General features: G+C 50.8%; 9 protein-coding genes across 9 annotated transcripts; 6 read left to right on the top strand and 3 right to left on the bottom strand.

Moving 5' to 3' along the window:
* Positions 1 to 647: 647 nt before the first annotated feature.
* Positions 648 to 2,178, bottom strand: COCMIDRAFT_80474 (uncharacterized protein; the record flags this gene model as incomplete). The annotated part of the gene is made up of 3 exons (XM_007684426.1): positions 648 to 1,557; positions 1,617 to 2,000; positions 2,057 to 2,178. The coding sequence occupies 3 exons, from the start codon at positions 2,176 to 2,178 to the stop codon at positions 648 to 650; spliced, it is 1,416 nt and encodes a 471-aa protein (XP_007682616.1).
* Positions 2,179 to 3,804: 1,626 nt separating this feature from the next.
* Positions 3,805 to 5,576, top strand: COCMIDRAFT_21686 (uncharacterized protein; the record flags this gene model as incomplete). The annotated part of the gene is made up of 4 exons (XM_007684337.1): positions 3,805 to 4,110; positions 4,165 to 4,530; positions 4,586 to 5,413; positions 5,466 to 5,576. The coding sequence occupies 4 exons, from the start codon at positions 3,805 to 3,807 to the stop codon at positions 5,574 to 5,576; spliced, it is 1,611 nt and encodes a 536-aa protein (XP_007682527.1).
* Positions 5,577 to 7,420: 1,844 nt separating this feature from the next.
* On the bottom strand, positions 7,421 to 8,144 carry COCMIDRAFT_80793 (uncharacterized protein; the record flags this gene model as incomplete). The annotated part of the gene is made up of 2 exons (XM_007684425.1): positions 7,421 to 7,731; positions 7,796 to 8,144. The coding sequence occupies 2 exons, from the start codon at positions 8,142 to 8,144 to the stop codon at positions 7,421 to 7,423; spliced, it is 660 nt and encodes a 219-aa protein (XP_007682615.1).
* A 1,128-nt stretch (positions 8,145 to 9,272) lies between these two features.
* Positions 9,273 to 10,453, top strand: COCMIDRAFT_31886 (uncharacterized protein; the record flags this gene model as incomplete). Its single annotated transcript, XM_007684370.1, has 4 exons — positions 9,273 to 9,551; positions 9,611 to 9,648; positions 9,698 to 9,799; positions 9,856 to 10,453. 4 exons carry the CDS (start codon positions 9,273 to 9,275, stop codon positions 10,451 to 10,453), a joined length of 1,017 nt encoding a protein of 338 aa, XP_007682560.1.
* A 1,861-nt stretch (positions 10,454 to 12,314) lies between these two features.
* On the top strand, positions 12,315 to 13,792 carry COCMIDRAFT_80851 (uncharacterized protein; the record flags this gene model as incomplete). Its single annotated transcript, XM_007684424.1, has 5 exons — positions 12,315 to 12,564; positions 12,618 to 12,705; positions 12,760 to 13,173; positions 13,310 to 13,645; positions 13,699 to 13,792. The coding sequence occupies 5 exons, from the start codon at positions 12,315 to 12,317 to the stop codon at positions 13,790 to 13,792; spliced, it is 1,182 nt and encodes a 393-aa protein (XP_007682614.1).
* Positions 13,793 to 14,192: 400 nt separating this feature from the next.
* On the top strand, positions 14,193 to 16,210 carry COCMIDRAFT_516 (uncharacterized protein; the record flags this gene model as incomplete). The annotated part of the gene is made up of 2 exons (XM_007684308.1): positions 14,193 to 14,429; positions 14,483 to 16,210. The coding sequence occupies 2 exons, from the start codon at positions 14,193 to 14,195 to the stop codon at positions 16,208 to 16,210; spliced, it is 1,965 nt and encodes a 654-aa protein (XP_007682498.1).
* Positions 16,211 to 17,204: 994 nt separating this feature from the next.
* COCMIDRAFT_21682 (uncharacterized protein) lies at positions 17,205 to 20,759 on the bottom strand (the record flags this gene model as incomplete). The annotated part of the gene is made up of 1 exon (XM_007684336.1): positions 17,205 to 20,759. One exon carries the CDS (start codon positions 20,757 to 20,759, stop codon positions 17,205 to 17,207), a length of 3,555 nt encoding a protein of 1,184 aa, XP_007682526.1.
* Positions 20,760 to 21,173: 414 nt separating this feature from the next.
* Positions 21,174 to 21,591, top strand: COCMIDRAFT_514 (uncharacterized protein; the record flags this gene model as incomplete). The annotated part of the gene is made up of 3 exons (XM_007684307.1): positions 21,174 to 21,271; positions 21,320 to 21,411; positions 21,458 to 21,591. 3 exons carry the CDS (start codon positions 21,174 to 21,176, stop codon positions 21,589 to 21,591), a joined length of 324 nt encoding a protein of 107 aa, XP_007682497.1.
* A 494-nt stretch (positions 21,592 to 22,085) lies between these two features.
* COCMIDRAFT_513 (uncharacterized protein) lies at positions 22,086 to 23,915 on the top strand (the record flags this gene model as incomplete). The annotated part of the gene is made up of 3 exons (XM_007684306.1): positions 22,086 to 22,293; positions 22,351 to 23,581; positions 23,630 to 23,915. The coding sequence occupies 3 exons, from the start codon at positions 22,086 to 22,088 to the stop codon at positions 23,913 to 23,915; spliced, it is 1,725 nt and encodes a 574-aa protein (XP_007682496.1).
* Positions 23,916 to 24,242: the final 327 nt, after the last annotated feature.

Genomic DNA, 24,242 nt, shown 5'->3' with positions numbered 1-24,242 from the left:
TGGGGTGTGCGGAGCGGAATAACGATAATGAACTGGAGGGTGGCAAAGGCCATATTGATTGCGTCCTTTTTTTTAAAAAAGGCGCTCGTTCTTTTTTTTTCTTTTCTCTCTTTTGTATTAATGTGTAAACTTAGTAGTTTTGGCTTTCTTTTGTTTTTAGGGAGGGAGCCATGGGGTGATAATACTACTTGACGTATGGGAAACATCTTATATTCATGCTCTTTCATTACCACGCCTCGAATAAGAAGAAACGATTTTGTGTCACTGATTTCCCAGGTAACGCTTTCTTCAAACATGATGCCTGGGAAGTAGCAGTCTCCAATCCCCTTCTATTCGCCTTGCCCGTCCTCGTCCTCTTTCGCATCGGCTCTTTCCAGGATCACAGGCACGATGCATCCGTGCGGCATTACCACCGCGCTTCCCCTTTTCTTTTCTGCACGTCCTTTGCTCCCAATAACCGGCAATAACCCTATTTTTCCTTTCTCTTAGTAAGAGATCGAGCTAAATAAGAGCTATAAAATAAGATATTAATCTTATAGCTAGGGAGGTATTAATAGAGACGATAATAATTTTCCAGATCCTAAGCATGCCTGCCCTCTGCGCAGTATTCATCTCAACCTGGATAACATGCCACGCCATTCAGACTTTTATTCCGGCACTTTAATCGTCTCATAACCACTTCTCGATCGAATGGATGGGCCGTAGAAGAAAAGAACCCACGGAATCGGAATACATGCGATAGAAACGAAACCCAATAGACTTGTAGCCCATTCTATCCCTAGACCTTTGTACATTTGCAAGGTGAATAATGGCAGAGCGGCGCCAAGGAGGTACCGAACGAGAGAGTTGGCCGCCATCACACTGGCTCCGTAGAGAGCTTGATAAGTATCCAGCAGGTATGCAGTTGCAGATATAAAGATCGTCGAGTTTCCCCATGCAAAAGGAATGGAAGCGATCACCGGACTCCACCAAGACACTGCTGGTTGAGCAGTCCAACCAAACCAGAACAATGCGACTGGTATGCCGAAGCAAGCCGCCATTGCAGGATAAAGACGATGTTCTGGGGCTACTATTCCGCCATTGCCGGAGAGTTTGGACTCACGGACACGGGGTTGATAAAAACAATAATCGCAAAGTAAGACGGTGGGTACGGCCAAAGATCCACCAAGACCGACGGCGAGGAAGACCAACCCGGAGGGAATCGTGGTGAAGTTATAAACAGATCGGAAAATATAAGGATAGGCCGCCATAAACGCGAAGACGATCGAGAAGTTGAAGCCAGTATAAAGGCTGAAGAAGCCGACGATTGGCTCGGAGAATAGCATGTGTAATGGACGAATGAGTGTAATGGTGAAGAACCGTCTTATTTTCACTGATGTCGGTGGTCCAGGTGGAAGTGGAATGTTCTGCCGTCGCGCCCTCTTAGCGAGAATGCTTGCTTTGTATGTTTCCTGGGAGAACGCGAGCACGATCATCGATAGAATCGCAAAGAAGATTAACGTCCATTGCGTCCAGCGCCAAGACATCTTGACGGTTACGAGGGAGCCTAACACGGGACTATTACGGATTATAAGAAACGAGTGTTTACGCCTAAAAGAATGCGACCTAGTACTTACCCGAACGCCGGGCCCAGAAACGGTGTCATGATGTAGAGCGCCGACGGAGCCGCTCTTCTTTCGGGGATAGTCAGGTCGCCAACACTTCCCGTACCGATAGCTAACGAAGGGCTAAATGCCATTCCGGCGAGGAATCGCATGACGCATAGCGTTTGTACGTTTTGCGAGAATCCAGCTCCCACGGTGAAAACGGCTGCCAGGGGCGTAGTGACTGCGTACACAATGTACCTTCCATATGTTTCGGAGAGCGGAGCAGCAACCAGAGGCCCAAAGCCCAGTGCTAGAACATACAAAGACTGGGGTAAGAGTGCTACTGTAGAGCTTGTGTCGAACTTTTTCTGGATGATGGGATAGGAAGGTGAATAGATTGATGCACCTAAGGTCCTAAACAATGAATTAGTGTGTGAGTCTTGGCACAGTGATGACTAGAGTTCTTTTACGCTGTGAAGGAAATAATCGTTGGAGGAACAATGTGGAAATATCGCTTCCATTTTGGCCAATTGACCGGGTTATCTGGATCGTCCGGTCCGGTCCAGTCTAGAGGGTTTGTCGTTGTTACCATCTCCGGGCGTATTAGCTCGGTTATAGGTGTGCCCCCGGGGGTTTTTTCGGAATCCATGATTTTTGCAATTGGCTTTGGGTGCGGGCCAAGGCAAATAGTAAAGTTAAGAGTTTGTCGCGCAAGGGACGCTTGCAGTTGAGCAAAGGGTTGGTATTCTTTGAATTATAGTCACATTGCGATTCGAGCCAGATCCCTGGTTGCCGAGTTGTGTCCCCAGTGTATGGCAAGACTTCATGTACCATTATCGGTGTATATCGGTCCTATTCCTCGCTATTTTCTCGGGGCTACCAGGTGCAGCTTCCGCCTGGGTGTGTAAACCCCTCTTATCGGTGCGGCCAGTCTCTCATCAATGCGGGTAGGCAGCAGCGGCGGGGGTCGGGGGGAGGAAAGTTAGTACGCTGGGCTCTGGAACGGATACCTTGACATTTTGCCTGCACATACAGCTGAGTGAAGCGCAAATTCGCCAAGCTCGAACGATAGGCGGGTCATTACATGCAACCGCTTCTTGGCATCGCCCATTCGCAATCTTAGATCATTACTAGATCCGACGTAAGCTACACCAATAATGTGATATAGTCCGATTGGCTCCTCAGTCCTCTTGAGGAGATATCTAGGCCTAGTTGGTACTCCGCCTTCTCTACCGACTGGCTAGAACGCATCATTTCCTGACGGTCGCTAAGCAGTATGACCGAGGCAGTGCCACATGTTACAGTCGAGTTTATAACTCGCGTAGTTGAGTATGGTATTTCCTGCTATTGTTGTGGTCGTGAAAGCAGAGTAAATGAAAGTATCAGAAAAGATAACGAAGAACTGCTCCATATGACGTTATCTGAGTAACATCTACTAAACAATCCTAGAACATAGGTCTGAGGCTAACACTCCGCTTCCAAGAAACTCTACTTCCTCAGTGTACAGGATACCCAACAACGTATAACAGACACACTGATCAGTCTATCGACCTAGCCGAGGCAATGTCTTACATTGCTAGTTTTTACCATTAGAACCCCTGGTATGGCCGGTGCCATTTCGGTCCTGCTCTCACGATAGAGCCTTCTTGGCAAAGCAATGCGCTTTCGCATCTACATACAGTAACGAAAGTGCTTAATCCCCGAAAGCTATCCCGCTTTTGTTTAGCAGGAATTCAAATATATTGAAAACTTAGCATTCTAGCCAAAAACATCGGATTTTACAGTTCGCCAAGATTGTCAGCTGGTAAATTTCACTCTTGCTTTGAGGATACCCTCTTTTATTCAGCAAGAATGAATGAAGCCACAACGCCTCGCCCTTACATATGGCAACTTTGAAGGTTGGTAATAGAGCCCTAGAAGGCTATTACATCAGAAACAATACAATCACTGATAAGGACTATGAAACATTGATACGAAGCTATAACAGCAGTGGAAGGTGGCCACACTTAATATTAGAATCGACTGAGTAGCCTAATCAGGACCAGATCAGCTGCTTGGCTGCTGCCCCCACATCAAATACTTTCGTGTCTGTACAGGGCTCGTTCGGCAGATGTATTCGGGGATCCATGAGACGCTCTGTAAGGCGCGTGTAATTCATGTATAAATCGGACTAGATCGCTCCATCACATCGAATGCAGAAGCAGAAGCACCTTTCACTATGCTCACAGACATCATTACTCGAGCACTGGGCCAATACTTGCCTCTGGCTCTCGTATTTTCTGTGCTCATTTATCTAGCTCGCAACTACTATAAGCGAGACTTAAACAAGTATCCGGGACCACTAGCGTGCGCTTTCACCGACTGGTACAGGTTTTTCAAAGCATGGCAGAGGAAACCTGAACAGTGGCATATAGATTGCCATAAGAAATATGGGGACATTGTCCGCCTTGGGCCAAACTGCCTCTCCTTTGCCAATCCGAAGTCCGTCAAAGCTATTTACGCTTTGGGTAAAGGTTTCACCAAGGTACAGTGGCTTGCTATTTTGTCTGATCTATCTCTCATGCTAAACCCTGGCTAGTCAGACTTTTACCCTGTACAGATGGCAACCTCGAAGGAGGGAAAGAAGCTCCCAACACTATTCAGCACCCAGTCGGAAGAATATCATTCCCAGTTGAAGCGCAGCGTTAACAGCGTCTTTTCCATGTCGGCCCAGATGCAGTATGAGCCTATCTTCGACTCAGTGAACGAAGTATTCCTCCACCAGACACAGGAACGATTTTCGAATACCGGTAAATACTGCGACTTCTACCAGTGGCTCCAATTCTACACTTTCGACGTTATCGGTGAACTAGTTTACTCTAAAAGGCATGGCTTTTTGGAGAGCAACTATGATATCGAGGGAATCGTCAAGGGAAACTCCGCCCTATTCGACTATGCTGCTGTGGTACGTAATAATTTATACATCACTTTCTATGTACCGAACTAACAGCAGCAAACAGGTGGGACAGATTCCTGTTCTGGACAAGTTATGGAAAAAGAACCCAATCAAACTGCTTGCAGCCAAGTACGGACTGATCGACTCTTCGTATCCTGTTGCAAGCTTCGCCAAAGCCCGCCTTGCCGAACGGCATCCTTCCGGGACGGTCTTCTCGAAAGAAAATCTTGCTTGGCAAAGAAACGATACGAATATGCCACAGGACTTCCTCTCCAAGTTCATCCAGGCCAAACATGACAGGCCAGACTTTTTCAACGATCAACTTGTCGTTACCATGTGCGTCTCCATGGCCTTTGCTGGATCTGAGCCTGCAGCCGTATCAATGAGTGGTGTTTTCGCCTCGCTTCTGAGAAACCCCAGATGCTTGGAAAAGGTTTACGAAGAACTCGATCGCAAAGCATTGGAAGGTCACTTCAAAGATACTACAACAGGTACAGTCACGTGGCAAGAGAGCCAGGGACTTCCCTACCTTGATGCCTGCATCAAAGAAGCTTTCCGCCTCCACCCCGCCCCAGGATTGCCATTCGAGAGAGTTGTTCCACCAGAGGGTGTGCTCATCGACGGTGAGTTCATCAAAGGAGGAACAATTGTCGGGTGCAATGCATGGGTTATCCACCGCCGTACCGAGATTTTCGGCGAGAACCTCGATGATTTCGTACCAGAACGTTGGCTTGTGGACCCGTCCAAAGATCGAGAGGCAGAAATCGCTCGAATCAAAGACATGGATTACTACATCATGAGTTTTGGCAAAGGGCCGCGCGTGTGCCTCGGAAAGCACATTGGTATGATGGAGGTTTACAAGCTCATTCCAGCAGTTCTTCGAAGATGGGAGGTGAGTAAACATTTCCTGCATTGAATAAGCCAATTACTAATTTATCCCTCAGCTTGAATTGGACGAAGGGTCTCGTGAAGTTCGTTTCCGTAACGGCTGGTTTGTTAGACCAGTAGAACTCAAGGTGAAGTTTACAGACCGGAAACTAGTTACACCAGCATAAAGCTAGATCTTAAATAGACGAATGTAACATAGCAATCCCATAGCCAAGCCCCTTAACCGCCCCACTTTCCTACTTGGTAAGGAAATAGTACGCTTTTCCCTTCATCTTTCCTATAGCGAAACTCCTTTGTCTGGCTAGATATAGATTAGCACGTTTTAGCCCTCTAGCCCTCTATCCCTCTATCCTACGCTTCTGTTACGAGTAACACCAGGAAAGACTCATCTTCTAGTAAGGAAGACGAGTGGTTACAGGGCTTACCTAGGCTCACGCTGGAAGGTAACGGCCATCCCAGGGTGTTAATCACAGTGAGATAGCAAATTACCTGGATAAACTGATTTCATCCTCAGCAACATCTGTTGACCGCAACGCCCCACCCACCCCACAGTCACGTATGGCCTGTTCATTTCAGTGTTTTGCGTTTGCAATTTGCGTTTGACTAACTAGATCTAGGCTACCGTTCTCAAACAGCCAGTTCAAAAAAACGCTATCGTGTTCAGTGAAACGCGCGTTTTACAAAACATTTTCAAACCTTACTGTGACCTCGAAACGCTCCTCTGTGACGTCTAGCCGGATTTCAAAGTCCGGGTTTGGTCACATGACTATCGAGTCTGGTGCCGCTTTTTTTGTGGTTCGGAATAGTTTTTGGTGTGGACTATTCGCATCACGTGACACGATCCTTTCACCAGCTATCTAAATCTGGATAAGCGCCAGCCGCGACGCTGGCCAGTCCATCCTAGAGGGGGGGGGGCATTCTACAAGAGTGCAAAAGTCGAGTTTGAACGGTATCCTTCGGTCTCCGTAATCTACATTGACAAGATCCGGAAAAAACATGAGGAGAATTTTGGTTTACGAATACTTGGAAAAAAACGATTTGCTCGCTTTTGGTGGTAGAAAATTAATTCTCCGCTTCCGTTGAGACGGCGAGAAAAGAAGGATATATTGCAGGAGATTGGAAAAAACAACAACAACTAGCTGACATGCATGAGAAGGCTTGAGGGACGGTTGGCGTGAGCTGCACGTACATTGGTTTATGCAACCATCTCGCCGAGAGGGTCCTGCATACGATCAGAGTCAGCATTCGGTGTAGCAAGTACCTCCAAGGCCTAATATTCTCCGGAGGACACCGCAACGTTGTGACGCTAGGGGTCTGTGAGGCAAATAACTCAACACTCATGTACATGTCGAGGATCAGCTGCTCTCACGTACTCGGATGGCTACAACCAGCGTGTAACTTTCGTACACCACAGTCTCCTTCCTTCGCTCCCCACTGAAGGAGCAGGTTCAGAGAGAGAAAGTTGGTAACAGGAGCCACCAGTGACGGGCGCGTGTGAGTGACGATAGGGCGGATACACGATCAGGGGCGCCCCAAGTATAGGAGAGAGCATCAAAGTCCGATTGTTCCTCTTTTGCAGGTAGCTCAATCTGAACAATGCGGAAATTACATCTCAAGCTCTTGATTTTGCTAGACTTGAGTTTACGCTGATTGACAGTCAATGTCACTGTCTCCTGGTTGGTTGACGCCACAAGGGCTGCAGCGCCATGCGTGAGTCTGTTTTGATTTTGTCCACAATCCGGGTGCAATGTACACTACACAAACACGTAAGCGTTACTTGACCTTAGCTTGAGCATGGTTCATTGTGAGCACGGGATAAATGAATAAACACAACGCCACTCATGTGAGAAGTATGGTCAATTGTGAATTGCTACAGGTATATATATATGTTTTGAAAAAAGTTGACATGAAGAACCATAATGGTAAAGTATGGAAGGGAGAAGAGAAAAGGTGCACCAGGCTGCCAAAGAAAAAAAATCCAGCAAGGCAGGGAACAAAGTCTAGTAGCCTTTTACTTGATGTTGGCAATGGCAGCAGTCCAGGCAGGGTCGCGTGCAGGGTCAGCGGGCGTCTCGACGCACTCGCTCAAGAACTTGTCCCAGCCGTCCTTGGTCGCAGCAGCAAGGCCGGCGCGTACTTCAGCACTGCACACGGTGCTTACGAACCAGGCTGCACTGCCGAAGCTCTTCGCATCGTCGCTGTTGACAAGGGCAAGCACGGCTACCAAACCGGCGTCACCTCCTGCAGCCTTGGCCTTTGCAACAGCATCAGCGCCAGCGACACTGGTGGCGTACTGCTCGACGTAGTTGGGCATGGCCATCACTACAAAAAAAGGTTAGGTGGTTAGCATGCATATTGTTGCATTATGGGTAGTGGTGCTACTTACTCCTTGTACCCTGGCCAGGGCGACCGGGGAAGTGGTTCTTGTTGTACTTGAAATCGCCGCTCTCGAACAGCTCGTAGGCGACGATTGCGGCCTGTTCTCCTTTTGAGGTAATCTTGTAGGTCTTGAATGCACTGTTCAAGGCCGTGGCGGCCTTTGATGCATCTGCACACTCCTCCGGGAAGTCCGCACCTGCGCAGGATTCGGTCTTGGGGGCGATGGCGATCAGCGTGGCCGCAGTCAGGGCTGTAGGACCGGTAGCTGGGGCGCGATCCGGGCAGTCAGGCAGGGGTGCGGCAAGGGCGCCAAGGGCGAAAGCGCCCGCACAGAAAAGGTTCTTCTTGAAGCCCATGTTGATGATGTGTAAAATTTGGAGGTGGTGTTGAAAATGAATTCTTGGTGGTTGTGGGTAGGAGACCGGGTATGAATAAATAGGCAACGGTAGAGAGTGAGTGTGAGTGAATGGTCTGTTATGTAGAAGAAAAGAATGGATATACAATGCCTCTTAACAGAATAGGCGTGAATGGTCTGTTCTTCTGCCCCGCAGAAAATGAATGGCTAAATAAAGAATTCAAGGATGGACAATGAGGCAGTGTGATGAGGAAGCAAACGCCCAAGATATAGGGCGGTGCACACTGTGGACTGGTTCCTTCAGGCGTCCTACTCCATGTGCCCTTCAGGAGTGGTGTAGGCGTAACCACCGATCAGCAAGCCGCCACCGCCAATCATTTCCGTCGGACGCGATGGTAGTGCACGTGACCGGGCGTTGTGGGCGTGTGATTGGACGAGGGCAGTTCAGCTGGTGGTCGTGTTTCGAAACGTGAAACAGGCGGCGACAAGCCTTTGCCAATGCCATTCAACAACTGTCAAAATCGACTCTAGCACCAGTGCAAGTAAAATTGCAAGGCCGTTGTGCAACGTAGGGGCATCCTGTTCAGGTTCAGCAGACAGCGCATGGCTGGCTGGCTGGCTGCCGGCAGCGGGGCATAATTGCAGCGTGCTGACCAGCCCTTCATCTTGTCTCAGGCGGCCTGATCTGGCTGGACGCGGGCGCACGTGCGACTGAGCCACCTGCAAGCCACAAAGTTGACGCCCTGCGCCCTGCGCGCCTTCTCTCCTTTGGAGCGCCAAGGCTATGCGCGACGGCTGCGTGTTTACTAATGGGTTAAGCCTCGCTCAGCTGTCTAGATCTCAATCTCTGCGTCCGTGTCTCTGGCCAGCAGCGGGCCGCGGCTCACCAAAGCTTAGTAGCTGTACACTACTTCTGCTCTAGCCACCTCTTGCTTGCCTTAGTTATGTCGGCAGCTGGAGCTGCCTTTTATGCATAGCTCGTGACATCATTAAGCCGTGCCGCGGCTTGCCCCACCAACTGCCCTCCAAATGTCCTGCCCCTCATGCCCGTCCAGTGCCCGCAATTGACTCCCTGACACTCTGAAGCTTCTTCTTCTTACCAGCCCAATCCCCTCAAGACACCACCAAGATGCCTGTAGAAACCAAGTTCGACCCCAAGGACATGCAGTTCAGGCGCCTGGGCCCTGCCGGCCTCAAGGTCTCTGTCCTGTCCCTTGGCGGCTGGTTGACGTACGGAGGAACCCAGAAGGGCTCCATCGTCAAGGACTGCATGGAGGAGGCCTGGAACCACGGAATCAACTTCTTCGACACTGCCGAGGTTTATGCTGCTGGCGAGTGTGAGATCGAAATGGGCAAGGCCTTCAAGGAGCTGCAATGGCCGCGTGACGAGTACGTCTTGTCAACAAAGGTAAGTGCCGTCATGTGCAACACCATTCCATGGTTCAGGCTGACACGTTTGATTGACAGGTCTTTTTTGGAACACGGAGGCAGGAGCCCAACACCAGGCAAGTGGACCCCCAATCCCGTGTTCCTTCTTGGCTAACCAGTACACAGGGGTTTGTCTAAGAAGCACATTGTCGAGGGTTTGAAGAGCTCTCTGAAGCGACTTGAGCACTCCTACGTGGACATTGTCTTTGCTCATCGCTTCGACCCCGAGTATGTAGTGACACGCCTTTTTGGGTTCAGTGCGTTTGCTTATGTGCTTCTTCTAGTGTACCAATGAAGGAGATAGTCGAGGCTTTCACCCAGACGATCAACATGAACTTGGCCTACTACTGGGGCACTTCGGAGTGGTCTGCAGAGCAGATTCAGGAAGCGTGCGACATAGCAGAGAAGTATAACCTCATTGCACCAGTCGTCGAGCAGCCGCAGTACAATGCCTTCCACCGTGAGAGGTTCGAGAAGGAGTACGCCCCACTGTACAAGAAGTACCAATACGGCACCACCATCTGGAGCCCTCTGGCAAGTGGCATGCTTACGGGCAAGTACAATGACGGTATCCCCGAGGACAGCCGCTTTGCAACCAACCCCGACTTCTTCAAGAAGACGATTGAGGAGCTCAAGAGTGACGAGGGACAGGCCAAGATCAAGAAGGTCAAGGAGCTTACCAAGATTGCAGAGAGGCTTGGAGGCAACACGACGCAGCTGGCGCTTGCCTGGGCTGCAAGCAACCCCAACGTTAGCACCGTCATTCTCGGAGCATCAAAGCCCGAGCAGGTCAGGGACAACTGTGCTGCCCTGAAGCTGCTGCCCAAGTTGACTCCGGACGTCTTGGAGGAGATTGAGAAGATCCTTGGCAACAAGCCGTAAGTAGTAACAATGATACTATCCTGGTCGCAGAGTCATGTTCTTGTGCGTGGTGAGGCGTCATGGTCATATCAGGTCAGGCCAAGGCCGAATAGATAGAAATATGCACGTAACCTTGCCGCCTCGCACACACACTCACACAAATAGCAAAGTTACCATGAGGACGGGCCCGAGGCAAAGAGTTGAGGTGCTGTATCCACAACAGGCAAGTAGCATGTTCCAAGTGTTTCGGCGAGTCTATAGCGGCCAAGACTAGTTGGTCTTGTTGTATGACGGCTACTTGACAAGCGAACCGATGGTCACGGCCTTTTGGTGGGTAGTGTTTGGGACTTGGTAGTTTCTTCGGCGCCGTGCCGCGGGGATGCATGTGGCCATGGCCATGACCATGGCAGTGCGCCACCTGGACACACACAGAGGGCGAGGACGGGGGTTAGCCCGAGCCCCTATGCAGGCAACGTACATGGAGGGCAGAGCGGTACCTGGACAGTGACGATGCACTAGACATCAGTCGAGACGGGGCGGGTGGCTCACGACCATGCCCGCGGGGGTATGGGCTGATGGCTCGGCCAGACGCTGCTATCGGCCTGTTGCCGTGCATTGGCCGCTTCGTCTTCCAAATCCATGGGTGGGCCTGTGCCCTCGCGCCGATCAGCTTGGGTGGGTAGCGCATTGCTGTGCGGGCGAATTGGTACTAAACTACCGTCGACATCGCACCGCAAGTGTAAGAGTTGTTCTCAGCCGTCGTCGCCCAGAGATCCCCCGTCCTCTGCTGTGCTACACCAGCTTCTCCGCGCCTGCGACGCCAAGACCACATCGCACGTCTCAATTGCCTCAGCCACTACTCGCCCACGCCCACAACCGCTCCACACCCCGTGGCTACACCCACCCGCGCCCTCCATCCCTCGACTGTGCGCCTCAGCAGCATCCGGAATCCAACGGAAAGCCTTGGGCACGCCTGCTCGAGTACCAGACAACGGCACCCAGAGTGCGAGCCTGACCTTTGTGGACGCTGTCTCTCTCTCTCTCCCCCCCCCCGTCGCAAGCAGTATCGGACGACTGTGTGTATGTTTCGGATGTGCACAGGGATTGCGTGTGGGCTGACAGACGTCGACAGCTAGTGTGCCTCTACTCTCCACACCACCCACGCTCCTCCGCCAAAAGCGTCGAAGCAGCCTTCGGACCGCTCGCAGACAAGATACTCTTGGTTTCGCCGCTGCCAAACTGCACCTGGTGCTGATCCATGCAGCGCACATAGTACTATGTCCGCAACCATCAAGACCGACCCCTCGGTCGGTGACTCGAGTCATCCAAACGGCAGTGGTGAGTTTGCCTTTTTTTTCCTGCCTTCATCTGGTGCGGCGCGCTTTAATAAGACCCTCCTCTTTGACGTTTGTTGTGTTTTGTCTCCGCTTCGCGACTCCTGTATTATCTTCTTGGCACGTCGACTCTCGGCCTCGTGATTGGCCGCCTATGCTTCGATTCCCTTTCCATCTCTGCTCCACACCCTAAACGGGCGCTGCAGAGACAGATTGAGTCTCGAGCAAGCCCGCCGTTCCCATGTCGGTATAAGCGTTCAGTCGAGCCTCACGGCTGTCCTATGTGCCGGCCGTTGGCAACGATGCATGAACGACAAGCCACTCGACGATTTTTTACCTGCCTCAGTTGAATACAAGGCTTCGAGGACGCTACATATACATGGCCATACTACGCTTCCCTTCCCCGCATCTAAGCTCGGTACACATACGCATACAGAACGCATACAGAACGCTTGTCCTTGTTTTTATTTCCTTCCAACAACTTCTAATCTATAGACGCAATGTCGCATCAGCGCTTTATGTCCTGGCCTAATGCACACATGCTAACCATGGCGCCCACCTACCCTCCTGCCGGCGCTGCAACCGACTACCCTTCTCCTGCTGCCTCCCGTCGACCTTCTGAATGTCTGTCGGAGATGAGCATGGGAAGCATGGGAAGCAGTAGGAGAGGTAGCCTGGCTGCTTTCGCGCCGGACGTGGAGAGTACAGGGCAATGGCAATCCATAGGCAGCGAATCAAAGAGTCCTCTAGCCCAGTTTGGCTTCTTCAAGAGCTTAACCGACAAGAAGACTACCCGAGGTCCGTTCATGTCTGTCTGTCTGGTTTCACTCACAATTGCTGATCAAAATAAGATGGACAACCACCAAAGAGAAGGGGTCCCAAGCCCGACAGCAAACCTGCCTTGACACGCAGACAAGAGCTGAATCGTCAGGCGCAAAGGTAACCTCGGCAAACCCATGCACAACGTCAATCACATGCTGACTTGTTTGCAAGAACACATCGTGAGAGAAAAGAGCTGTATATCAAGGCTCTCGAACAGGAGGTCATCCGTCTCAAAGACACATTCGCCGCTACTTCACGTGAACGTGATGCCTATGCCGAAGAGAACAGGCGGCTCCGAGAGCTGCTCATGGCGCACGGCATCGCCTTTGATCTTTCAGGTCGGCCCTCTAACGGCATGGCCCAAGTTGGGAGCTCCACTTACGGAAGTTCGACAGGCAGCGTGTCAGGCTATGGGCCAGGCTCAGCCTCTACTGGCTACACCTCACCACCAACACGTGGTTCGGCATCTCATGATGGCATGAGCGGTCAGCCCTTGACTCTGCAGCATCAAGCCCAGCAGCAGCAGCACCATCACCAGCCTCAAGGACTGGACTATGACCAAATTGGCATAGACTTCGTTTTAACGTACGACCGAACGCCCTATCTTTCTCCTCCACCCCAGCAGTAATGCGCTTACGTCTTTTCTACCTTATTTCTTTCAACTCTCGTACGTTTCTCTTTGATCTTGACAAGATATGCTCTGACAAGTCGTGTCGGACAGGCTCGAGCGACCCTGTATGGACCACATGCAGTTCCTAATGGTACGCGCCCATGATGCCGACGAGCTCATTAGCGGCCACGCACTCATGGCCACGGCCCCTCCTGATGCGCACATCTCAAACTGCCCCGAGGAGAAGTACCCTCACCAGATGCCCGACGTCAACATGCCGGATCTGATGAAGCTCCTGGATTTGAGCAATCGTCTACCCCTTGACGGGGAGATTACACCCATCATGGCTTGGGCAAAGATCCTCCAGCACGACAGACTGAAGGATCTGTCCAAAGAGGACTTCGAGCTCATCAAGGGAGAGCTCCTCGCCAAAGTCCGCTGCTACGGGTGAGTTACAAGTACCGGGTGTCTTTCTACTAGCCTCTGCTAATGCCTGATAGATTTGGCGCCGTCCTCGAGGAGTTTGAGCTCAGAGATGCACTCACAACTGTCCTTGCTGGCAAATTCTCAAATGGGTCTCCACCTATCGGATAATGTATATTTGCGAGAAACAGGAAGCAGTATTCCTGTGTTTGTTTTTTTGGATAATATGTAATTTTGTTGGAGTGGAGAGTAGCAATGCAAGCCATGTTTTCGCAAAAGAAACGATGTAGTCTGAACGGTGATGCGTCGGAGACTTTGTTGTGCATGTGGCGGGCTATTTTTGAGTCAGGGTCCAAGCCAGACCCCGCGCCAACGAGGGGCTCGCGCTCGACACCTCGACCCTGAAGCATACCTTACTCGTGAAACACACAATTGCTGCCACTTGTTCCATGCTTGCATAAAGCTGCGTAGTGCTATTTAATCTCTCTCGTTACGTTTTCTGCCTTCCACATAACTGCCTTCTGTACATTAGACCTGTCCATACTATATCAACCCCAACAGAGCTCCAGCCATGACCGAACTCAGCGTTTACGACAATGACCCGACCATATACCTCTTCACATCCCTGACCGCCGGATCTTCGCACATCATCACTGCCACCTCGCGAATTGAGACAATTCTCAGAGCGAACAAGATCCCATTTAAAGGGGTAGACACGGCTACTGACGAGCTAGCCAAGAAGCTGTTCCAGCGGAGAGCAAGTGGAAAGAAGTTGCCCCTGATAGTCAAGGAAGGATATGTGCTAGGTGTATGTACAATACAAAGGGTTTAGCCAGTACATCAAGATTAACATTGACGCAGGGCATCACTGAGATTGAAGAATGGAACGAATACGACGAGATCAGAGAGGCGCTGGGGGTGACCTCAGCCTTCACCCCCTTTCCCGCCAAACCAGGGCCGCCGCCCATGGCAGCCTCCGCCAGCACCACCGCGCCCACATCGCTCAAGAGCGCAGCTGCAAAGGAAGACAACACCCCGACTCTAAGCCCAGAGACGAATCTCGCGCTGCGAGAGCTGGGTGCTGAGGCAGCAAAGAAGGCAGCTTCATTGAAGCCCGTCCCTGGCAATATCAAGACTACAAATCCGTTGTTGGCTGAGAAGACGAATACCCCGACTTCTGCGACGATGCTCAAGAGTCCGTTGAAGGAAGAATTGAAGAATGTTCTTTCGCCCCGGTCTGTCCCCCTGCCTGATACGCCCAAGGTTGCGACACCGACTACACCCAGCGTCGCGGCGGATGCAAAGGCGGCTGATGCTACAGCGAAGACGGATGTAAAGGAGGACGTAAAGGAGGATACAAAGGAAGAAGTCAAGGAAGACGCAAAGGAAGATGAGAAGGAGGAAGTGGATGCGGATGCGGATGCGGAGGCAGAGGCGGAAGTAAAGACTGAGGCAAAAGCTGACGCGACAACCGAAGAAGAGACTGAAACAAAGCCTGAGGCTAAAGTTGAAGCAAAGGCTGCGCCAAAGACTGAGGCAAAAACTGCACCAAAGACCGGAGCAAAAACCGCACCAAAGGCAGGATCAAAGACCGAAGCTAAGACCGAGGTAAAGAAGGGTGTGAAGGCGATAGTCAAGCCCGCTGCAAGCAAAGATATCAAAGCCAAGGACACCAAGGCGAAAGATACTAAAGCAAAAGACGTCAAATCAAAAGATGTCAAGCCAAAGGATACCAAGACAAGCACCACAGGCTCTAAAATACCAAAAGCGTCATCATCGTCGACGGCGACAGCGACAACAAAAACAACGCGGAAACCTACAACGGGTCTCTTTGGTGTCCCAAAGACTGCGCCGAAGGCCAAGCCCAAAGCGGCATCTACATCTACGAGCAAAACTGCAACCTCTGCAACCTCTGCATCAACCAGCAGGGCTGCGACCTCGGCATCTGCTAGCAAAGCTGCGGTCAAATCCAAGGATGCAAAGCCAAAGGATGCAAAGGCAACAAAAGCAACTGCTGCGAAGAGCATTCCCAAGATATCCGATGTACAAAAACCCGTCCAAACACCTCCTTCCATGCATGATGACGCCAAGAATGTCGCGCTGAGTGCCGGTCCGATTAGCACTACTCAGGCAGAAGCCAGTAAAGAGGAAAAGGAAGAGGAAAAGGGGGGTAGTAACGAGGAAGAAGACTCTGAAGAGGAAAGCTCTGAAGAGGAAGACGATGAGGAGACAGACAAAGATGCTAGCACAGCCGCAGCCACAAAGGAAGGGACTACTACTGCTGCTGCTGCCGCCGCCGCTGCCACCAAAGAAAGCACTTCTGAGGAGGAGGACGACGAAGAGGACAGTGACGAGGAAGAAAGCTCCGAAGAAGAATCTGCAGAGGGCGAAGCCGCAAAGGGAAAAGCAGCAGTACCAGCAGAGAAGAAAAAAGAGGAAGAAGAGGATGATGACGACGACGAAGAAGAAGACAGCGACGATGACGAAGAAGAAAGTAGCAAAGAAGAAGAAAAAGATGAAAAGGACCCCAAGACCCAGGAACAACCTGCAAAAGCCCAGGATAAAGCCGGTGTCAGTGTAAAAGACTAGACTTGGGCCGCTCTGTCTTGCTTTTAACTTCTTATACCTAGAAATCCCAAATTCACAAAAGTCTTAAATATTGTGGATGGATGGTTTTGATTGGTACTTTTTTACTTGTACATAGTAGGCCTTTTCTTTTGGGCTTAGAAAGCGAAGGGTGTGTGTGTGTGTGTGTGTGTGGGGAAAGGCGCAGGTATATTTATCTGACAAAGTTTTTTTTTTCCTTTCTTCTTCTTTTTCTTCTTTTTCTTCTTTTCTTTTCTTCTCCCTCTTTCTTTGTTTCTATATCTAGTACCGCAATTCCCTCGCTATACATCATCATTATCATTATCATCGTTGCTTGTTTAGTATGTATGTTTAGCGTTTAGAGTGAGAGTCAGAGATGGAAAAACAAAACTAGTCGTATGTATTTTAATCCTGCCTTTTTTTGTTTTAAGTTTCTTAATTTCTTGCAAGTGAATATTATCAAAGTTAAGAGAGAGACTGTGTGTGTGTGCATAGTGAAGATGTTGTAGAGGAGAAAGTGGTCTCGATTTTTTTAAAAAAAAAAATATTGGAAATCGACATTTCTTCTTTCTAATTTTTCTTCTTCTTCTCTTGCTACGGATTGCAAAGAAAAAGGGTTTACTTGGAAACGCCGCCTTGCTTGATTGCTCGTTGGATGCGTTTTTCTCTCTCTCTCTTTCGGTTCGTTGGTATAGGTTTAATGTACGTTACAGAGAAAGAAAACAGAAAAGTGTGGATGTGGAAACACATGTTACAAAATAATTATCGAACCAGGGGGGGTTTTTTTTCGTTGGAGACAAACATTATCTAGTGGTGGGCTTCTGACATAAGACATATGTGTTTAAAACAAAACAGAGAGGTGCAGGTTCGTTCGTTTTGTCTGGTAAGAAAAAAAAATCCCCCATGATCTGAAGCTCCTAGGCGGAGTGGGAATCGAGAACGCGTACAAAGAACAAGTACTCAAAAAATAAACAAGAAAGTTTGTTACACTATCGTGCTACGCAGCGACATCCAACCCCGCACTCTTGAGACCGGAGAGAAACTGCTCCTTGATATCCGCCGTAGCACCACCACTCTTCTTCTTCTTCTTGTCATCAGGCGGCGACTGCAACTGCTGCATCATCATCATCTCGACAGCCGCCATACCCGCTTCTTCGGCTTTACTCAGCGCTGCTGCACCCGCAGCCCCCGGCTCATCCTTCTTCTTCCCTTTAGTTTTCGGCGCGCCCTCGTCTTCACCTTGGACCATCTTGTCCAGCTCCAACTTGCTGATGCCGAGGGCGTAAATCTGTTCTTCGACGGTCCCCTTGGTGACGAGTCTGACGACTTCGACTTCGCGCGTCTGGCCAACGCGGTGGGCACGGTTCTCGGCTTGAATGTCGTCTTGGGGGTTGAAGCTCGAGTCAAAGATGATGACTTTGTTTGCGCAGGCGAGATTGATACCCGCACCGCCGCTCTTGGTACTGATCATGAAGAGCTGGATGGATTCGTCTTGGTAGAAGATGTCCATGAGGGATTGGCGCTCTTGGATCGGGGTGGAGCCGTCCATGCGCATGAAGTTTATGTCGTGGTCGTCGAAGACCCAGCCGAGGATGTCCATGACAGAGGTGAATTGACTAAAGACTAGGGCGCGGTCGCCGTTTTCTTTGTACTTTTTCAACAGGGCGAGGAGAGCAGTGACTTTGCCCGAGTCCATCCATTCGTGGTTTTGGAGCTCGAACTTCTTGAGCGCTCGGTACTTGGTGGCGAGTTGGTGGCATTGGTAGTCTTGGTAGAGCTCCAGCTCTTCGTAGATAATGTCTGGGTTGCTTTCAGCAAACATGTCTTCTTTGAGACAGGCCTTTGACATTTTCCGGATGGTATTGTTGTCGTAGCGATGACGGAACAGGAGTGAGTGGATGGCTGCTTGGCGAAGCTTCATCATCACGTTGGCATGGTCTTTGACAGCGATGCCGGCAGCCCTGTCCTCGAGAATCTTGCGCTGCTTCGCTAATTGCTCGTTGTACAGGGTCCTTTGTGTATCTGTGAGCTCACAGTATTCGACGCGAGAAGTCTTCTTCGGCAGGTGCTTGAGCACCTGGGCCTTCTTCCTCCTCAAAATAAAGGGTGTCAACATGGTACGAGCACGCTGGATACGCTGAGCAGACAACAAAGAGCTGTGCGAATCGCTCTCCATAGTCTTAGCCTTGTGTTTAAACAATATTTGTAACATCTCCTGAACTTCCTCCTGCTGATCGCCGTAGAACACCTGCGGCATCAAGAACCCAAGAATGGACATGAGTTCTTGGAGACTGTTCTGCAGCGGGGTGCCAGTCAATAGAATCCTGCACTTGGTAGGAATCTTCATCAAGCTCTTGTATCGAATCGTGTTAGCATTCTTCAGCATATGTCCTTCGTCAAAAATGCAGATTTCAGGTCTGCATTTCTTGAGAAAGATTAGGTCTTCTTTCCTGAATGTGAGATCGTACGTTGTGATAATTGCGTCGCACGTTCCCTGCCTGATGTTCTGGTGAATGCTCTCCTGGTGCGAGAAACGTTCAGCTTGAGATCCGTAGTATGGTGTGAAGTTGATGGAGCTTGAAAAGCGCTCAAACTCACGACACCAGTTCTCTAGAGTCGATCCAGGTACAACAATGAGTGCAGGCTTTCCGCTACCCTCTTCTTTCAGATGCGACAAGAAAGCAATGATCTGGCAGGTTTTTCCCAAACCCATGTCGTCAGCCAGAATGCCAGAGGTCTCAGTTTGCCAGAGAAGATTGAGCCAGTTAAGACCGACGACTTGGTAGTCCTTGAGCTCAATGTCGTCATTCATGATCGAGGGCTGTTTGAGCAGCTTTGTACGACCGACTGCTTTGCGTATGCCCTTGGATTCGGTATCGCTGCTGTTGCTGCTCTTTGGTGTATGATAACCGGAATCCCGTGCTGAGTTGGTATCGCTATCGTCGAGACTCGTAACGTCCATGCCTTCCTCAGTAGATGCGCCGAAAATGTCGATTCCCCATCGTGCCATGCCCGCAACCATTGGTTTTCCAAGGGCTTCACATTGTTTCACCACCGAGTCAATGGTCGAGTAGGCGTTCCACATGCCTTCAGTAGATTCCACAAGCCTTGCACCTGTTGTGATACGCGGCTTTCGAGCCTTCTTCTTGCTTTTCTCGGCTGGTGCGAGGTCTACGTGAATGTTTCGAACAGCATCAAGCGAGGCGAACGGGCGTTCCTTGAATATCTCTTTGATGTCTTCTTCCTTGTGACTCGACAAGTCCACCATAGCCTCCACAGTGCAAGTGTTGAAGAAGTTCAACAATGCATCGTCGCTGAAGTTGTTCTCTGGAGCTGCGCTTGCCTCGGAGTCGTCATCAATCACAAGCTCTGCATCGATACCCTCATCCTCATCTGAAGAGACCATAATTGGCGCTTGCTTCTTCGAATGTTGTTGCGGTCGTGGAGCGGGTTCTGGTGAGGACGAAAACGCCATCTTCGGCTTGCGATCTCTTCCGCTAACAAGTCTGCCTTTCCGTTTTGGTGCTTCCTTCTCGGGACTGTCAATCACTACAGGACTGTTCTGAGTCGCTCCCAACTTTGAATATTTGTTCTGTAATGACTGCACAGGCTGCTTCAAACCACGCTGTGCGGTCTTCTTTACAATCGGTATTGACTTGCTTTGGGCCACTCCAAGCTGTGGGGACCGAAGCAACTCGTCCTCAGACTCCTCTTCTGCCAAGTACGAACATGCATCTGAAAATTCGCCTTTCTTCTTAAGTAGGGCTTCATGTAGCTGCTTCACCGAGCGATTCGGATATATGGCCTGCAACCGCTTTACGTTGCGCTGCATGGCAAAGTCTGTTATATCCTCCAAGGTCATGTTTGAATCTTCTGTCAAATCCACAGGCAGAGCGCGCGAAGGTCCCCCTTGCCGCGGTAGGGGCTTTTGTCTCTTCGGTGGCGAACTCGAGGCAGGTCCCTCAGACGGTCGTTTTCGCGACTGGTCACCATTGTACTTGAATCCGGATAGATCCCACGTTGGTTTCTGTGGCGTCTCTTCAATCCTAGACGCCATGGAGCCCATTTCGATTTTTGACAGTGGTATATTAGACCTGTACTCAGACTCGTCTTCGTCTGGATCGCGTTCGACAGGGGGGTCGTCCGATGTCAAATCGACTATTGGCTTGCGAACGGCTTGCGGAGGGAAAAAACTTGTACCAGGAGGTGCCATTGGGTTGCTGTAGCCTCCATACGGCCGTTGCGACTGGGTTGGCGACATGACGGGCGACGAGTACCGCTGGATAGTGGGAGACGAGCGGGGGACTTGCAACTGCGAGGAGGCTGTGTTTTGGACTCGGTTCGCGCGCGGTGTGAGGATTTGTGTGGGTTGCGTGGGTTGTGTGGTATCAGAAGGCGCTGGGAAGAAGGGTGAGTGTTCAGCGAGAATTTGCGTAGGCTGAGTGACGTAAGGATCCTGTTGGTCGTCGTCGTCGTCGTCGCTATGCGAAGTAGCGCGTGATCCGACAGGAGGAGGAGGCGATGAAGAGACTATAGGGTCGCGACGGTACATTGTGTGACAGTGCTGCAGTACCTAGTTGGGTTGAAGGGGGCCAAAGCACTGTCGTCGACTTGGCCGCCTCGCGTGTAGTTACGGAAGAAGGCGACAGATTGGTGGACAGGGTTTAACAGAACAAAGCTAAGACAAAGGACAATGCACTACAAATCGGCTGACATTGCGCTGTAAGTACGCGTGTGCTATGCAGAAGAGCAAGGAGGAAAAAGAGGGTAATTAAAAACCAGTGGCGGCGATCGCCAAAAACATGACTACGCGTGAAGAAAGCACTCAACGCGTTGGGGAGAATCTGGGCGCTTGGACCTCCAGTGCGCCCATTACGTTACTGCTTTTGGCTGTGCCAGGGCCAGTCGCTTGCATACGTACATACGCCATTGACACCACACAACGTTACTCGCACACACCACCAACATGACGACCAGAAGAAATGTCGGCGAAGGCAAGTCCTCTCTAGAGTACGATGGGAAGAGTGCACCAGGGCCATCAAACATTTCACCGGCGGTGCCGACGTGAGTTGTCTTGGATGCTGTGCACATTACACTGGCTCATGCCAACAGGTCCGTTATTTGGAAGTTGATGAGCTTTACCTTTGCTATGATCACTTTGCCTATTGGCACCTACTTCTTTACCGTCAACTTTGTCTTCCAGGGTAAGCACTTGGTCATGTGTCCCAGGGGATTGCTGACTTTGTACAGGCAACGCAACGTACGCCGGTGGTCTTGCAGCACTCATGGCGAATGTTGTATTGATTGCATACGTCGTTATGGCGTTCAAAGACGACCAAGAGGAAATGCGAGAAGAGGCAGAGAAGTCGAAGAAGACAATGTAGCATCTTGTTGTTGTTTGCCTCATGCATCGAGGAGGCGCTAGACGGCAAATCATCAACGTCGAGTTTCTGCGCCGAGTTCTCTTTTACACATGCAATGCCTTTGTTTGCAATCCTATGTTTAACTCCAATCTTGGGCAGTTGATCTCAAGAGGAGCGACCTGTTAGTTCCAATGAAAATCAAAGTCTCGGCGCGTAGTGCAGCTGTCTCAAATCGCAGCCATTTTATATGAGAACCGATGATGCAATAGAGCTCCTGGCAATGAGCTTAAAGACTCTCTCATTGCTGTGATATGCGTTGATGCCGGCTGTAGTACTCTAGAGAACACATGTAGTTGGTACCAGACAGGCAGAGTGACCAGTAGCAGGGCTGGGTGCTAGCGCGGGGTACGGACTTTCGCTTTTCCTTAGCGGCGTAATCTTGGCAGCCCACCTCGAGCAATTTCGTGTGCAGCGACCACCAAGTGCGAGTGACAGCAGAACCACGACTCGACAACATGGCTCCAGCATCCCTTCTGGACCTCGTGTCCGCGCTCCCCGATACCCAAGCATGGGGTCCCCCAGTCTCCAATGAGACGATGCTCGATGGCGTGCCCTTTGCGCCCTACTCCAAGGCCGACAAACTGGGTCGCATGGCTGACTGGACTGAGGGCAAGGACCGTGAGCGGGGAGGACGCCAGCAGTATGGCAACCGCAACTACCGGGGTACGTTTGGATTTGGGCCGAGAGAGATGATCGCAAGAGACTAATGAAGTTCCACAGACCAGCAAGTGTACGGTGCAAACCAACAGACCAACCCTTTCGCTATCCAGGCCGCCGAGGAGGAGGCAACCTTCTCCGTTGTCGACAACACACGAACATCGGCCCGAGGACGAGGCTTCGGACGCGGTGGCGGCACTGTTTTCCGTGGACGCGGTGGTGCGCGTGGCGGACAGGCGCAACGAGGAGGACGGGGTACCTTCCAGCGTGTTGGCGGCCGTGGCGGACAGCAGTACGACAACCGCGGTGGCCGTGGTGGAAGAGGAGGACGCCGCTTTGGCTGGAGGGATGACAAGCCCCAGCGTAACCGCGATGCCTCCGTGCAGGTCAAGCCCGAGTGGAGCGTTATGGAGGAAATTGACTTCTCTCGTCTCAGCAAGCTCAATCTCGACACCCACGAGGGCGAGGACATCGACAAATACGGCTTCCTCTACTACTACGATCGCAGTTACGACAAGCAGCCCGGTGCTAAGACTTCCGAACGCAGACTCAACGTCCTCGACCGTGCCGCCTACAATGTCACTACTTCCAGCGACCCTGTTCTGCAGGAGCTTGCCGACAAAGACGAGGCTACTGTCTTCGCTACAGACAACATTCTTTCAATGCTCATGTGCGCTACCAAGTCCGTCTACTCGTGGGATTTGGTTTTCACCAAGAGGGACAACAAGGTTTTCATTGATAAGCGCGATGGATCAAGCCTGGACATGGTTACTGTCAACGAGAACGCTGCAGATGCGCCGCTCGAGATTTCCGAGGGCAACAAGGACTCGATCAATAGCCCGGGCGCTCTGATGCTCGAGGCCACACACATTAACAACGTCTTCCCTCTCCAGGTCGTTACCGAGTCCGAGACCAACAAGGTTAACATGCCCCATGAGCACCCCTTCTACAACGAGGAGGTCGAGACCGACCCGCCAGCGTCCAAGGCATACAGGTACCGCCGATTTGATCTGTCTCTGGACAAGGACGAGGAACCACTGCACCTCATTGTCCGGACTGAGCTTGATGCTGTTGTCAAGAACAACATCAACGGCGAGGACCAATACCTGACGATCAAGGCGCTTAACGAATTCGACAACAAGGCCCAAGGTGCCGGCGGAGCTTTGGACTGGAGGACCAAGCTTGCAAGCCAGAGAGGTGCTGTCCTTGCTACTGAAATGAAGAACAACTCTTGCAAGCTTGCTCGATGGACTGTGCAGAGTATCCTCGCCAAGGCTGACACTATGAAGCTTGGGTATGTTTAACGATTGTTCTTGCTGAGAAATTGCTAACAAAGGTGTAGTTTCGTATCTCGTGCCAACCCCAAGAACAACAATGACCACGTCATCCTCGGTGTTCTCACCAACAAGCCCCGCGACTTCGCTGCCCAGATGGCCCTCAACCTCAACAACGGATGGGCTATCGTCCGTACCATTGTCGATATGGTCCTTCGCATGGACGATGGCAAGTACGTTCTTGTCAAGGACCCCAACAAGCCTCTTCTCCGCTTGTACTCTGTCCCTCTCAATACCTTTGATGAGGAGGAAATCGAGGAGCTACAGGCGCCGACTGAAGATAATGATGAGTAGAGTTGTATCGAGCAAATGGGCAATGTTTCTTTTCTTTCCAGCGATATCCGTAGGGTTGGGTCTATGACTACATGCATGGTAGACGACATATCATTGAATGACAGCACTCAATGCGCGTTGTCTTTATGGTACGAAAAAAAGTACATACTTTTTTACAATGTGAGACAAATTGTCACCTAATAGGTCAAATTTTGTTGTCTCGAGAATCGCGATTCGATAGATGGGGACGTGCACAGGCCAGGGTTGCCAAGCTACCCCAGCTCTCACGCCTGCATCTCCTCCTCTCACTTGCATTTTCGATATAAACCTCGCATTCTGAATCGTCCA

This window comes from Bipolaris oryzae (genome assembly GCF_000523455.1).
Source record: "Bipolaris oryzae ATCC 44560 unplaced genomic scaffold scaffold_2, whole genome shotgun sequence".
In the NCBI taxonomy this organism is placed as follows: Eukaryota; Fungi; Ascomycota; class Dothideomycetes; order Pleosporales; family Pleosporaceae; genus Bipolaris; species Bipolaris oryzae.
Note: the sequence above shows the minus strand (reverse complement) of the source record. Positions and strands in the feature narration are given on the sequence as shown.